This window comes from Sarcophilus harrisii, chromosome 2 (genome assembly GCF_902635505.1).
Source record: "Sarcophilus harrisii chromosome 2, mSarHar1.11, whole genome shotgun sequence".
In the NCBI taxonomy this organism is placed as follows: Eukaryota; Metazoa; Chordata; class Mammalia; order Dasyuromorphia; family Dasyuridae; genus Sarcophilus; species Sarcophilus harrisii.
This window is the reverse complement of record NC_045427.1, coordinates 46,998,306-47,014,549: the sequence shown is the minus strand read 5'-3', so window position 1 is coordinate 47,014,549 and position 16,244 is coordinate 46,998,306. Positions and strand designations below refer to the sequence as shown.

At 46.6% G+C, this 16,244-nt stretch overlaps 1 protein-coding gene across 2 annotated transcripts in view; it reads right to left on the bottom strand.

Annotated features, from left to right (window-relative positions):
* Positions 1-16,244, bottom strand: part of GALNS (galactosamine (N-acetyl)-6-sulfatase) — a 66,071-nt gene that overhangs the window by 27,236 nt on the left and 22,591 nt on the right. For both annotated transcript variants that reach the window (XM_031950137.1, XM_031950138.1), the window contains 2 exons: positions 11,980-12,116; positions 10,614-10,716 (listed from right to left, as the gene is read on the bottom strand). In XM_031950137.1, coding sequence (XP_031805997.1) covers positions 10,614-10,716; positions 11,980-12,116 — 240 coding nt within the window. The remainder of the gene's footprint in view (positions 1-10,613; positions 10,717-11,979; positions 12,117-16,244) is intronic.

Below are 16,244 nucleotides of genomic sequence, written 5' to 3'. Positions count from 1 at the left end.
TGCTTTTCAAATCTTATCTCATTTGATCCTCACAACAACTTTGGAGATAAATATATATTAGGAATTATAATAATACAAATAGCTAGCTTTATATGTCTTCACTATGTGCCAGGAGCTGTGTTAAGTTTTACTAGGATCCCCATTTTAGAGACTTTAGGGGGAATGAAGGCAGATGGAAATCAAGTGCCTTGCCAGGGTCACAAGCCACTTCTCTAGGGATTCTGGGAAGGAGAGGCCTAATGCTGCATGGATGAGGAAAGCCTCTCAAAAACGACTGGATTTGCATTAAGCCTTTGAAATGTGGGCAGGACTTGTGGGCAGAGGGAAGGAGAAAAGCTATTTGAAAAGAAAGAGAAGAGACTCTGCTCAAGGAGGAACCCAATGAGAAAGACGAGGAGCTGATATTAGGGAGATGTGGTAGAAAAAGCTGGGCATGTTGGATGGGGCCCCACTGGGGGTCTCCAAACAAGGGAGAAATGTGATAAGACGTCTTTTAAAGAAGATTCATTTGCTCAAAAATCTGCACCTTTTGTTTGTTCCCCTATAAAGGGGTGGGGTGGGGGGGTGGGGGATGAATCAAGATGCTCTCCAAGATCCCTGTTAGCCCTAAATACCATGAGATTCTCTACCGAGGAGCAAGGCTTTCCACTAGGCATTAAGACTGACATGGAAATGGACAAAACCCTGTCCTCCACAAATGCTAACAGTCCTGCAAATATTAATAACTAAAATGTTGAACAAAATTGGCAAAGTACAAAAATGAGATGCAGCTGGGGATGCAGAAGGAATGCTAGATTTCTGAGTCTGGCAGCCTGGGGCTTAAATACAAGCTTTGTCTTTGACTGTGCTAGCTTGAAGACACCATTTGAACGTTGCTGGACCTCGGTTTCCCTTCCCAAGAAGGAAGCTGGTTGATTTCTAAGGTCTCTGAACCTACAAATTCCAGGTATAAAGTGTTCGGGGACATTAGGGTGGAGAGGTCATTTTTGGGGGGAGTGGCAAACCCACTCCCATGTCTTTGCCAGAAAAACCCCATGGACAGTATAGTTCACAGGGTCCCAAAGAGTCAGACGTGACTGAATGAACGAACCATAGGAATACTGAAGGAAGCCTTTAATGGGGAGGTATTTTCTCTGGACCTCAAAGTTTGGCTAAGAATGATAGCAGGCAGAAACTGGGGGAGAGCAGGGATGGTGTCCTAGGCAGAAGGAAGAGCACGAGCAGACACCGAGACACAGCTTGGGCTGCATCTGGAGAACATCCACCACTCTTCCTCCATTCCTGCCAGTCTGGGACAGAAAGAAGCATGGCAGAAAGTCATAGAGAGGCTGCCTGGGAGACAGGTGTTCGTTCAGACAGAATTTCACAACCCTGGCCACGGTGATGGTGACATGGAACATGACGATGGTTTGACCTCAGGGGATCACAGCTTTGGAGCTGCAAGGAGGCCCCGGATCTGGTCCAAACCTTTCCTGAGGGGTGACATGGGCTGCCCGAGGTAAGTGATAGGTCAGCAGGCTGGAGGTGAGAGAGGAGAAAGGGCAGAGAAGAAGAAGAAGGTCTGTAGCCCAAATCAGCTTGGCACAGCCCTGAATAATGCTCACTGAAGGATAAAAAGATCCCTGACTTTCTGAGCTCTGTTGGAGAATGCCCCCCAAAGGAAGGACAGAAAGCTCATGAGTTACCCCAAGAAAAGCCAGTCTAGCCCAGAGAGCTGTGCAAGGGGTCCCGGTTATCATACAAGAGCTCATGTCTTCAGCCACTCTCCTTCAGACAAACTGCTCAGGGTGGCCCATGTTCGCTCCTCTCCAGAGCGCAGAAACCATTAATGCCAGGATGCCATACAGACATGAGACCTGCCACCACTGGGCACTGAGACCGAGCCTCCAGCCACAGCACCCATACTGGGAGAGATCCTGGACTCTGCGTATGAGTCAGTGTCTCCAGGCGCCAAAGGGAAGACCACACACATCCAGTCGCCCTGAGATGGCAGGGGATGCCATGGGACAAGGCGCCATCCCAGAGCCTCGTCCCGCCGCCCTTGGGAGCCTCTGAGCCTTCAGAGAAGGGCAGACATGAGAAAGGGCCGCACTTAGTCAGCCTTGGCAGCCGCGTCAGCCCCACTGAACAAAAATCGCTTCTAATGTGTTAACTGTCTGGAAGGGCCTAGGAAGAGGGGGCGAATCGAAAAGTCTCTATCGGCTCTCAAGCAGAAGGGATCGATGGCTGCCTGGCAGGCTCGGAGGACCACAATCAAATGTCATTATTTGTGAGGCTATACTTGACTTCACAGCTCCCTCCTCTCCCCGTCTCCCCCCTCGAGTTATTGATTCCTGGATGTTGAGGAGAAGGGCAATCAAAATAGACTGGAGCAGGAATAACCCCTATGGCATTTTACATGAGAACAATGGTGTCTTCAGAAGGAAGAAGGGGGAGAAACAGGCAGAGGGGAGAAGACAGGAACCTTTTAAGGACACAGCGGGCCCTCCCTTAGAGGCACCAGGCAGCTAGAGACCTTAACCTGCAAACTGGCAATCTGGAATAATCAGGCCTAGTGCCCACCAGACATCTCAAGGCAGGAGTGCTGCAGGATAAGGTTTAAATCTGGCTTTCAGAAGAAAGATGCTTGTCTTTCCCTTGGATTAAAGACGCTCTCTTACATCACTGGTACAGATCAAATTTTTATTTAAAAAAAAAAAACAAATAACAAAACATCAAATTATTTGGCTGCATTGTTAACTTGGTATGGCAAGTTTGCAGTTTAACAAATGTTTATTAAGCACCTACTGTGTACTCCTTCCTCACTTCTAGCTTCCTTCAAAGCTAGGTTAGGCGCAACTAATGAGTATTCATTTCCACAAGGGCTTTATAAGACCTACTTTACTTTGCCTTGCTTTTTTCTCTTTAAAATTATTTTTTATTTATTTCCTTAGATATTTCCCAAGTACATGTAAATTTTTTTTTTTTTAACAATCTTTATTTTTAAAAAAGTTTTGAGTTTTCAATTCTCTCCCTTCTTCATCCCTCAAGAAATCAAGTAATTTGTATGATTATATTGTATAATTGTATATATTTGTATAATTTCTATATAATTGTATAATTATACATGTGAGGTCATGCAAAACATATTTCTATGTTAACTTGTTTTGAAAATATTTTGAGTTTGCCTGTCTCTATTACCAGTGGATCCCCTCTAAGAAAATCCAAATCTCCTGAGAACTGCAACTATTTTCTGTTCTAGCACCTAGAAGATGCCTTGTACATAGTAGGTGTTTAACAAATCATTTCATAGAATGCTCAATAGGGAAGAACAGCTGTAGTACACTGACAAGAGAACCCACCTTTAAATCTCAGGTTTGAAATTTACAGCAATATTGAACTGTGAGTGATTTGGCTATTCTCAACAAAACAACGATCCAAGATGACCCCAAAGGACTAATCATGAAGCATACTACTCTGCTCCAGAGAAAGAACTGATAATGACTGAATATAGACCGAAGCACGCTATTTTTCACTTATTTTCTTTTTTTAATTTGATAGAACATTTTATTTTTAGTATTTTATAGATATTTTCTTATATAAAATGACTAATAGGGAAATGCACTATGTATAACCTAGATTTGATTGCTTATTGTCTCAGGTTGGAGAAGAGGGGGAACAGAACTTGGAATTCAAAACTTTAAATTAAAATGTTTAAAAAGATTTAAAAAAGAAAGACACTAATAGCTGACTCACAAAAACAACCAGGCCTCAGTTTCTTTAATCACAAAACTGCGTGATAATACTTTGTATTAGCAACTCAATGAACAGTAAGAGAAAAATCATAAGGTAAACCCTGAAGTGCTAAATAATTCTGGGCTGGGATTATCAATTATAAAAGGAATAATATTCAATAGAATTGGCTGTTTTAACCTTTGGTTCCCAAAATCAACTTCAAAAGTAGAGAAAAAAGGGCAGCTAGATGGCACACTGGATAGAGCACTGGTCCCCAAGTCAGGAGGACCTGAATTGAAATCTGACTGGCTGTGTGACCCTGGACAAGTCATGTAACCCCAATTTCCCACACATATACAAAAAAAAGGAAAGAAATGTGGCCAAATCTGCTTATATAAGGCCCTAATCTAATCATACCTGTAATACAATGTCTAGTTTTGGGCAGCACATCTTAGGACAGACAATTCATAGTTGATTTAAAAAAAAAAAAAGACAAGACTGTAGATTAGGCCTTAAAAGGAACCTTGAAGTTACTAGGGATGTGTAACCCAAAGACAAGTCACTTAATAAGCCTTTATTAAGCACTATGTTTAAAAAAAAAAAAAAACCACCAAAAAACAAAAAACAAAATTTCCAAAAAACCTTGCCCTCAAGAGTCTTACTCTTCACTGGGATAGAAAGCGTCCAAAGGAGGCAAAGAAAATGTAGCTACTTTAAGTCATTTGCCAATGCCCAGATAGGAAAAAAAAAAAAAAGAAAAGAAAATTCTCTCTTTTCTAAACTCCTCTTCTGTTTCTCTCTCTTTGTTACTCCTGCCATCCCCCGGGTGTTTCCCTTGCTATTCTCATCTTCACTTCTTGCTCTACCCCCAGCTATTCCTGTCTTCTTACCTGATCTTCCTAAAGGTCTTTGGAAATGCTTTACAGGCAGCTCCTTTTTATTATCATCCCATCGGTGACAAGGGAAGTCGGAGTACAAAAGGGTGAAAACCCATGTAATTAAGCCCACAGCTCAGGTTTCTTCCTGGCTAGAGATACACAGTCAGAGTGTGTACTTTCTCTACTTAAGAAAAAATCATAAAGTTTCCAGGTCATGGCTCCAATGTCCCACAAAAAGCAGGTACTGAGCTCCCTTTGTAATGAAATTGGCTTGTGAAACTGGTCACTCTGCTTCGGTTGGATGATTCAAACTCCATCAATAATATTGATAACAGACCCACCGGTAACAAGGATGGGAGTCAGTAGCAATTAAGTCTGGTGAAAGGGGGGAAAAAGAGGAAAATGAGAGGGAGGGGGAGAAAAAGAGCAGAACAGTAAAATAGCCAGTGTTCTGAAATCTTTTCCATGTAAGAGCTGTAATTAATGTCTGGAAGACATGAGAAGAATTGGAACAAATTTCAGCTCCTGCCTCCTCTGCGTGTTGTTAATGGCTATTTTGTCCACTAATGTGTTCCAATTTTACCCCCATCAACCACATGTGATACAAACTGCAGGAAATCAAATGAATTTTTAATCATTTCTCTGATGTACAGTATAATGCTGACTTTTATCAGCCAGTAGTTAAACAAAGACTTGGAAAGAAATAAATATTGCTTAATTGCACAATTGCTGCTGCTCACAGTAGGAGAATCTTTGAAATGAATAACTGGCCCCATTCTTGTCACTGGGTACAGATTCAGATGGATATGGACAGGTTTATGCTGAGTTTTGTCTTCTGGGGGTGTTTAGGTAGAAAAATATTCTTTCTTTTTCTTTTTTTTTTCCTACTGTGCAGAGAAATAAAATGCATTTCTGAAACAAGCCTGCCCTCTGCCATGTAAACAACTTTATCCTGGTGGAAAGAGAGAGGGGAACAAAACAAATTCTCTTCATTCTTTGTTTGCCCAAGATAGGAGGCTAAATTGTGTAGCTGCCTTTTGAATACATTCACTGGTCCTTGCAGAACTCGAATTCGAATCTACCTCATCTGTCTGTGTCTCCGGCATACAACAAATCAGACCCTTTGTGCTAAATCAGCTGCCCATTAAGTCCCAAACCCCATCTGGGCTCGCTGACTACCACAATTCTCCAATCTACTTGTTCTTTCTTTCCAATCTACTCAATCCTCAACTGTGGAACTAACATGTTTATTTTCATATTCACAGATGCTATTGGCATTAAAAAATATATATTTTGCCCCCTGGGCTTACTTAACAATTCTAATAAAAATATAACGTAGTTGTAATAATTATGGTCACAATAACCTTGCAGCACCAATTACCTTGCTATAGAAATTATTCAAAGTGGTCCCCTAATGCTCCAGCTTCATTTCTGAGAATATAATCATCTCAGAGTACTTATGGTTCAACTTTAATAGTAAGAGGGCCTGCAAATTAGTCACCAAATGTACAATGAGAAATGCATAGATGTAAGGCATGAGCAGAATGTGACTTATGACCCAAGACTTAGGAAAACCTGTAGAAATGGAAAAAAGAAGTGATTTTTATTTTTTTTTAACGAAGAACTCTCAAAACTCAGAACTGTCTGGACCTGAGATTTACAAAAGAAAAGTGTGTCCTTCTAAATAAAGAGAAAATCAAGACAAAGTATCTTGGAAATTTTTGCCATTTCCAAGGAAATCTGGGGCAGGAAGGTATTTTTTCGGCTAGAGGGACCAAAGCAGGTTTCCTGCACCAAAAAGTGCCTGTGCTGGGCCTGCAGAGAGGAGCTCAGAGCACATTTTAAGTAATGTCTGAAGAGGAGGACAGGAAGAAGGGGACGGGCAGGCTGAGGTTAGGGTCACTCTGTCTATAACATGGAGCCACTCAAGGGAACAAGGGGCACTAAGTCTGGGCAAACAGGTTGGAACCTAAAACATCATCCCATCAAGTAGACACTAGGGAATCACTACTTGTTTTAAGCCCAGGTAAGAGCGGCACATCATGAGGAATACCGAGCTTAACGACACGGGCGGCCGAAGAGAGATGCTGGAAGTAGGGAGCTCAGTTAGGGGTCAGAGGTGATGATGGCTGGGTCAGGGAGGGGGGCAGTGCTATGAGTGGAGAGAGCGAAGACAGAATGGACAGGACATGGCAGATGAACATGTGCAGGGATGGTTTGCACCCAACTATCAACCATCATTGGGAAGGGGGGAGCTAGAAAGAGGGCCAGCTGAGGGCAGGGAGAACTCAAGGTCAGTTGTGGACAGGCACCATTTAGTGCAATTCAATTCAACAGACATTCACTGAATGCCGACTCTGCATAAGGCCTTCAGAAAGCCGAGAGGCTACGGGGAAAGGGCGGCGCACAACCTATAAAGCAGGTGCAGGCCGGAGGAGACGCCAGGTGGTGTGGTGGTTAGGCCACACCGCCCGGGCAGGGCCTCATGGGGCAGGCCTCACAGGGCAGAGCTGCACGGGGTCCCACGGGGCCAGGACAGAAGAACGTCCATCGCCTTCAGTGGAAGGAGCTCTCACCGCAGGAGGACCACACTGATGACACAGGAGACACGGAGACACACACATGCATGGGCTTTCTAGGCCCGACATTTACATGCCACTCTCAGACAATCTCATCTCAACCACTGTTTTCCCTCCTTATGAGGTTAGACATCGCGTGCTCAGCTCCTGAGGGGCTGCGGCCTCCATTGCCAGCAGAACGATGAAACCTGAAGTGCTTAACCAACTCCCTGCCAGGCCGGCCCCATGACTGTTATTGCTCTCATTTAAAGATGGCAGTGCAGCATCCAGGAGAAAAAGGCTGAGAACAGATACCCCAAAACTAGGGGGCTGGAGAAGGATGGATCTGGGAAGGAGACGGAGGGATGGCCAGCTGGGAGCACAAGAACCAGGAAAAAGCCAAGTCCCTGTGAGCAAGGGAGAGAAAGTATCTCAAAGGAGGGGATGGCCAAGTGCAACTCTACAGAAATAGCAGAAAGGTTAAGAAAAAGTTGAATTTAGCAGTTAGGCAGCCACAGTCCTGTCCCCCATCAAGACCATTACTAGCTGAGGTGATTATTTCTAAATGTTTAATAGAAAAGCCAAATAAAGAAGGAAAAGTATTTCTTGAAACAGGGAAGATGGGAACCTATCTGTAGGCACTGGGGAGAGAGGAAGAAGGAAGAGCAGAGGGGAATTTCCCATGGATTGAGGTCTTGGAGGTGGCCGGAAGGGGGAGGGCCAAAGGGGCCACTTGATGGTTTGGCCGGGCACTCAGAGAGGCCTCAGCTGCCCCTGCACTGGAACCAGGGAGATGGAGATGCAGAAAGGACCTCAAAGGTGAGGCAGACGAGTTAGCCTGCCATCACCATCCTTCTCCAAGGGAGAGGGCAGTCATCGGATGAAAAGATAAATGAGGGCACAGATGGAAGCCAAACAGAACCGAGGACACATGGGGTTCCCAGTTTCTCCCAGCGAGGGCATTTCCTGGGTGTTGGGGGAGGGCATTTCCTGGGTGTTGGGGGGGGGGGCGGGGGGCAGAGCAAGTGGCAAATCTCTACTCAGCTGAGGAAGACCAGGACTACAAGGAGTATCGACAACTAACTTGGTGGGCAAAAGATAACCACACCTCCCCTCCCCTCCCCCTCGTTCTGTGCTGTGTCCTCCTGAGGCAAAGAATGCACTTCCCACGAGGATCCCAGCTGCTCCACTTTGGGTCCCAGAAAGCTAATTCTCTGACTCAGCTCTTTCTCAATTAAAACTGCCCTTTCTCCCAATTAGGCCAAATTAATGAAGTCTCACTGTATCTAAGAACCTTAAAGCCAGCAAAAGAAATGAAGAGAATCTGCTGATGAATACTAAAAGCACTGAGGGAAAGGAGATGTAGGGTAGAGATAAGGAGGAGAAAAGGAAGAAAAGGCAATGGGGATAAAGGGAGAGGGAGGGAGGGAAAGAAGAAGGGAGGGATGGGGGGAGGGAGAGAGGGAGACAGAGACAGAGAGACAGAGAGACACACAGAGACAGAGAAAGCATGAAGAGGTCAGAGAAACAATGAGTGAAGGTGAAAAGAAGGAGAAGAAAGGGAATTGTAGCGGTAGACACAAGAAAAGAAAAATGGAGATGAGGCAACGATGAGGAACTCCTTTATCAGTGCTAGATGTGGAAGCTGGAAGGCCTGGGTTCAAGGCCTGCCTCAGACACCCCCCAGCTCCATGTCCGGGCAAGCATACTAACAGTGAGCACTTAAGGATGTGCTCTGGGCCAGGCTCTGTGCTCAGCTGTTCATCCCTATCATCTATGTGGATCCTCACAACAACCCTGGGAAGGAGGTGATGCTATTATTCCCATTTCACAGATGAGGAAAGGAAGATAATCAGGTTAAGTGACTGGCCCATTTTAATCTCAGAGGAACAGTCTTCTCAACTCTGGGACCAGTGCCCTCTCCCCTGAGACATCAACCACCTCCCTCAACCTCAGCTTCCTGGTCTATAATTGCTGTCTTTGTTCAATCATTGTTCACTTACGCCCAACTTGGCAGAAGCAGTTCTGAGAAGACTAAAGTCACGGCCTCCCAGGTCTCTGTCCCTTTTCCGAGAAGTCTCCTTTCTGCTTAGCCCACTGTTCCTGGCGCAGTCTTCCCTGACATCTCCCCAGCTGGTGCCTTCTCCTTGCCCGGCCCTCCCAGGTCCAGGGGAGTTACCTCTTGCTCCTCCTTCTGGCCCTGGGTCCTCACCCCCAGAAACACCCTGACTCTGCTCAGAAACACTGGGGTTTTCTTGACAAAGATACTGGAGCATTTGCTATTTCCTTCTCCAGCTCATGTTACAGATGGGGAAACTGAGGCAATTGGGGTAAAGTGACTTGACCAGGATCATCCAGCTAGGAAGTGTCTGAGGGCAAACATCTCCCAGGGTGGTTGTGAGGAGCAAATGAAAGGATATCTGGAAAGGGCTTAACGCTCTTTGGAATGTTATATAATCCCATTCATATTCTATGACATAGTATATTATTATTCATAATGATGATGATGATGATGGTAAATTGAAATATCAAAAGAGTAGGGCTTTCCCAGTGGTACCCGCCTAAAAGCAGAGGCTCTTCCATGTTTGTCAGGAGCACTGTGATGGGGAGGAAACAGAGCTGCCTTTGGGAAGGAGCTGAGAAAAGGAGGAATGGGGAACTGCGGCCCAGCAAAAAAGCAGCCAGAAGGAGACAGAACCGGATTTAAAGAAGATCCCTCAGGAGAGCCAGAGATGCCCAGTGTTTCTGAGCATAGTCGGGGTGTTTTTGAGGGTGAGGACCCAGGGCCAGAAGGAGGAGCAGAGGCAGCTCTCCCCTGAACCTGAAGGGCTGGGCCTGGAGAAGGTACCAGCTGGAGGGACCTCAGAGAAGGCTGCACCAGGAACAGTGGGCTAAGCAGAAAGGAGACTTCTCGGAAAAGGGACAGAGAGGCCTGGGAGGCCGTGACATTAGTCTTCTCAGAACTGCTCCTGCAGAGTTCTCTGATGCGGAATCAAAGAAGTTTCTTGCATTCTCTCTGCTGTGTGGACACCCCATAAAGATGGGTGGGGGAATGATGGAGAGGATACCCTTCTAGGAGGCAGCATGGAATGTGGGAAGCACCCTAGCTTTGGTGTCAGAGGACCCCCAGATGGGGATGACCTGGGTGATATGGGGCAGGTCACCTCCCTGGTCTCAGTTTCCCCATCTGTAAAATGAGTGGTCTGGAGAAACTGGCCTCCAGATAATGATGCTAAGACCCCCTTCCTCCGCAGAGACCCTGAGTGGTGATAGCACAGATTAACAAAGCTTTTTCTACTGAATTAAGAGTTGGAGGGGGAGGGCATGGAATCAGGCCCAAGACAAGGTTCATCTGCGCCACCATTTCCCCTCAGGCTATCTGTCCAGTTCTTCAAGTGACCATTTCGGTTGTTAAAGGACTCACCCAAGTGATCACATGCAAACCCCAAGCAGAAGCGGCTACCTGGCTGAACTGCTCCCACGAGTTGCTCCAAGTCCAGTAGTGAGCCTTGTACTGTCCCACTCTGACCGCCATCATTTCATTGCCACGGTAATAGAAGATGGGCCTATTATAGAAAGAGAGCAAGACAGGGAGGAGGGGAGGAAGAAGAGGATGAGACGGTGGAGTCACGGGACAAACGCATCATATGTCTACACAAGAGGCTCCAGGGGACACTGAGATAAGGGAGACCAATACTTAATCCTGGTGTTTGGTGGTGGTGTATTGGTAAATTAAAAGGGGGCGAGGGGTCTGGAGTAAAGCCGGGATGGATACACAAAACAGAGGGTGCCGAGCCCCCCATGGGGGATAACACCAGATTGGGGAGCTGAAGAATAGAAGGTCCAGGCAGAATCAGTCAGGATGCCAAGTTGCTTATGTGCCTCTCCTCTAATTAAATAAATAAATGTGGGTCTCTCTCCCCCCCAAAAAAAAAACCCTGGAATTTTAACCAAGGGTAAATAAGCATTTAAAAAACTGCAAAATCTTTCCTTGCCCACACGCCCAATGAATGTACTCTAATTTCCCTTACTAAGAACTGGCTCCCTGCCCCATCTCATCCTCAGCTCTCAAATTCATGGTTCTTCAAAAGCTGCCTAGGAACTGATTCCCTGTTTAAATAATTCCTGCTGGGCAAATTAGTACAGTCTCAAAGGTCCTAGGGAAAAAAGAACTTGGGCTTTGGGCAAATAAAAATGTAGACAAAGCAGCATTGACAGCAAGGGTCCAAGAGATTTTTGTGAATTGTAGGGCTTTTAAAAACTCCCCTATCAAGGTCGCCTGAAACCTGGGCTTTCCCCTATCCTACATTTCCAACTAAGAAGTGAGTCTAAACAACTGCCTGGAGTGGAGCAGAAACCAGGGGTGCTGAGAGTGTCTATCACAGACCAAACAGCCACAGGATCCAGCTTTGGCTCAGCAGCCCTGACACCGACTGGGCTTTCTGGGACACCAGACACAGACAAAGTCCAAGAGAAGGCAGGCAGTTTCCTCCCTACCCACCGCTATCTCCATGCTTCCCTATTCTTACACACTCCACCAGGTTTGCACACAACCCCTGATGCCGGCAACAACCCAGGGACTCATTACTGCCAATATGTTTTGTGCCTGAAAATCCCAGCGCTCTCATCCTACAAGCCCCCCCCGCCCCCCTCCTCTCTCCCCCTCATTCATCTGCCCGGCATAGGAATGATTCCTCTTTCTAAAGTCACAATCACCAGATGGGATTTTAAAGCCTTGGTTCTGAACCACTTCAAGAGCCGGGGCGGCCGGGGCCGCGGGGGGGAGATGTGAACGGGGGTTCCAGAGCGCCTTTCTATCTGTAACTAACCTGTCAATCAGCTCGCCCCGCACAATGGCTGGGAGAAGGTCAATGCCGTCAATCTCTCGGTCGCTGGGAGGCTTCAGGCCCGCTAGGGACAGGCTGGTGGTGAAGAGATCCATCACATTCCCCAGCTGGTGACTCACCTGGAATCGACCAGGAAACAGCGTGAGGAGCCCAAGGTCATGCCTTGGGGGTAGGCGGGGGGCAGCCCAGCCCCTCGGTCCTGTCAGAGCAGAGCACGTGCACACGTGTGTACACACACCCGTACACACAGATCCCACGCTTCTCTCCACTGTTTCTGAGGAAGCCTCTTTACAAGTTGCCTATAGCAGTGACTTTCCCCCAGAACATGTGAAGGGTCAGCATACAGCGGGTATATGTCTCACCAGCTTACCCTCCTCCAGAGACAAAAAGAATAATCAGTCTTAGGGTAAGAATCCTATTCTGAAGAGCTTCTCTCCCCCATCCCAAGCCTGGCCTGGTTCTTGGGGATCTGAACAGGACCCCGAACGCCAATATGTTCCTAAATTTGGGTCTCTTTCAGGGCAAGTGAACGCTGGCCCTCTGACTTTGAGATGCACTGCTGGTCTTGCCTACCCCTTGAGACTGCTTGGACAGGGAAGAGTATGAGACACACAGGTCCACATCAGACCTGGACCTTTGGGACCCTCTGGACTTTGGATGTTGGGATGAAAAGGTCCAATTTTCTGGGATATGACTCACAGGAGACATTTCATTGTACATCTTTTCCCTCCCAACCCTTTTCTGGCTCCCTGCCCCCACTCAATCCTTCCTCGTCTAGCTGACTATATTTTTTCTATAGTCCCCTTGATTCCCTTTCCCAGGAGGACACAGGTGTACAGCACAAAGAGCGAGCATTCAAGTCATTAGTAGAGACAGGGAGAGAAGCACAATCTTCCCCTCAGGTCTACAGTGCAGCCTCAGAAAGCCTGAGCTATATCAATCCCTGTAAAAGGAGGGGAAGAAGATGATTTTACTCCAGCGGTAGCTTGGCATATTTTGGCCAACAACCAATACTTTATAATGAAATGACCATCCACAGCCTAGCTTGGCCCATTAATCCACCTGCAGTCTGGCTGGGGGACAGAGGCCGATTATTTAAACAAGGTAGCAACTTCGCCGGGATCGATATTCCCTGCAACTGAGCCTTAGACACGTCCGGCTTTTTTTGCTTCCAAGACAAGGTTCAGCTTTCTGAAAAGAAGCTTGGATGGTCACTCAGCTAACAAAAAGGGCACTCAAGCATGCTCACAAGAATGTAAGATCCAGGATTTAAAATGGGAATTCATCTGTGAGGGACCATGACCCAACTCTCTCTTTAAAGCTCCAATGGCATTGTTGGGGCTCAAAAACGTTTGTGCTGAGAGACATTTTTTTTAGATGGGGGAAAATAATAATTTCCTTTCTCCGTCCCCCCTCGCTCCCCCAAGAAAGCATGGTAAACTCCCTTCCCGTCATAAAGCTAGGCCATGGGAGTCAGTCATGCTGATGGAGCCTGTTTGCTTTTAAGTAAACAGAACCCAGAAGAGAGCTCGTGAACATGGGATCATCTGGCAGTGGTCACACTCGGGACAAAACCCGATACAAAGCCCCAAGCAGGAGGAGCTGGGCAAAGCTGGGGCTCAGGTGCTTTTCCCCCAGCTGAGGATGGATTAACTATTGTTGGGCAAAGCACCGGAGAAGCTGGTCAGCCTGGCATCCATGTCACAACTGACTCTAACCCCAAGCCTCCAACTCTGAAGCTTGACGATTTTAGGCGATGAGATCGGCCAACTTGAACGAATTTTGAGGAAACAAAAGATCCAGGAAGCTCTGTTGTAAGGCAGGATCATTTCTGCATTTTTCTTAATAGCAAAATTAGGCATTTTATTTTCTAGCAGGGCCTCGGAGAACAGTTTGCTAATGCTCTGAAATAGAGAGAAAAGTACAAATGGACTTCTGTCTCCATCTGAAAGCAGTGCTTTTGCTGGAATTCCCCAGTGACCAGGGGAAGCCTCTTTGTGACTTTTTCCCCTTTGGGAAGTGGGTGGAGGTACAGATTCCTGTTCTCCCCTGAGAACCAGGGCTAATCCAGCTCTACTCCCTCATTCTAAGTGTTGGAGATGAGACAGTCCCACAGTAAAGCAGTTGTGCTTTTTAGAAGGAGAGAGGGAGTCAGGTCCTGGCCCAGAAACCGATTTTTGTTTATTTCTCATCAGAGTCCCCTCGAACTCATCCTTCCCCATCTTGAGCTTTAACAGGTAGTGTCAGTCCAGAGGCCTCGCATTCACAAAACTGTTATTAGCAACTAGGCCCAGGCTATCAGCTAATTTATACAATGCACTGTGACAGTCCTATGGGGCCATCACCGATTCCTTGTCCTGGCCCTCATTAAACATAACCAGATGGCGATCGCTGGCTTTAATCATCCAATTACGTTCCTGGTCTCCGATGAACATTCCTCTACATGGAGGAGAAACTTCTTAAGGAAATTAAATGCACATGCCACAGTCACTTGGATTTATCTGCAGCGCCATGTGGAGGAGGGGGAAATAGAGGCAACCGGGCAAAAAATAAATAAATAAAAGTTCAAGGAAGAAATAGAATCCCTACATTTTTGGTCCATAGTACTCTTTTATTCTAACCTCTTACTCAAGCTTTTTTTTTTAAAGAGAAAAAAAACCCCAGATAATATCAGTGTTGGAAAAAAAAATAAATAAAAAAGGAGGGATTGGGGGGGGGCGTGTGTGTGTGTGTGTGTGTGTGTGTGTGAGAGAGAGAGAGAGAGAGAGAGAGAGAGAGAGAGAGAGAGAGAGAGAGATCAGATAGTCCTCATATCAGGAAGGAACAGCTGGTAGTACTCACGTAAGAAGCTCTCTTTTTTTTAATATAAACTCTCAGTGTACACATCACATCTTTAAGAAAATGAAATCCTTTAGCTGTGGGCCTTGCAGTGAGAATAGCCACCATTGCTGTTATCAGGGCTTTCAAGCTTTAACTCTGAATCAAAGGCAACAATTAATAAAGTCGCCCCTGCCAGGAACGGAATGGGGAGAAAGCTAAATATTTGAAACTGGGTGAACAAATGTCAGGGTGTTTTTAAATAAAACCCTTTCACAGTTATCACAGCGAGCAGGCCTGATATCCCTGTCTAATTCAATTTCAGCGTGTGCCCCGTGGGAGATGGCGAGGAAAAGGTTGCCACGGTGTCTTTGGCTAAACAGGCTCTCTTCTCTTTCAGGGGGCAACAATCAAAGAGGTTGGGGGGGGGGCGGGCGATGAAAAAGCACCTGAATAAGAATTCTCTTCAGCTGGAACCTTCCAGAAGGTAGACAAGGCATGGGGAGTTTGCTATGAATTCACCTGGAAGATGGAGCAGGAAGAGGAGAAAGGGATTTCCCGGAGCATCCGCTGCCACCCCGTGCTGTGCACCCCAGTCTCAGGCTGCGTGGGGGGCCGCTCATAAATGACCATTAAGATGCTGGGACTGAGTCTGATACAGAGGCCGCCTGAGAGTCAGACAGAGAGCCTTCTCACTTCCTATCACCAAAGAGGCAGGAAAAGTGAGAAGCAAGCAGAGAGGGCCCCAGGATGGGAGGCAGTGAAGGGCCTCCATGGGTGTCCACAGCTCTCCTCCTGCTCCTGTGTCACCTGCTGGGCCTAGGAAGGTCCCTCCCAGGTCTGGAGCCTCTGTTCTTGGGAGTCAGAGTTCTCTCTCAAAGGGACCATCTGACCACAGACAAAAATGATAACAAGAGCCAGCATTTATTAAGGTCTGTTAGCTCACTGGAAGCTCCCAGCAATCTTGGAAGGGAGGTGCTGTTATTACCTCCAGTTTACAGAGGAGGAAAGTGAAGTGACTTGCTTGGGGGTACACAGCTAGTGAGCTTCTGAGGCAGGATTGGAATAAGTATCCTGCCCTGTGGAAAATCTGTTCAGAAACAACAGAAACTCTGTCTGGTATTTGGGTGGCTGGGGCAAACGTCACGGCCCTTGTTTATCGAGATCATAATCCAAGCCCCCTGCACCCCAGCCATCACATCCTGTTTTTCTGTTCAATATGGTTAACTACCCACACATGAATTAAGTCAGCCCATGAGCTCTGGCCCAGAAATCTGTATAAATGAGACCCTTTGTCTTACTTGCTGTTGGTACCCTAAGGACCAAGCCTGCCTCACTTTTCAATGCTCACAATAAAATCTGCCTTGACTGAGAGCCGACTTGCTCCCCAAAATTCTTTCCTGAGATCCCGACTAGTTATCAGCAGTCAG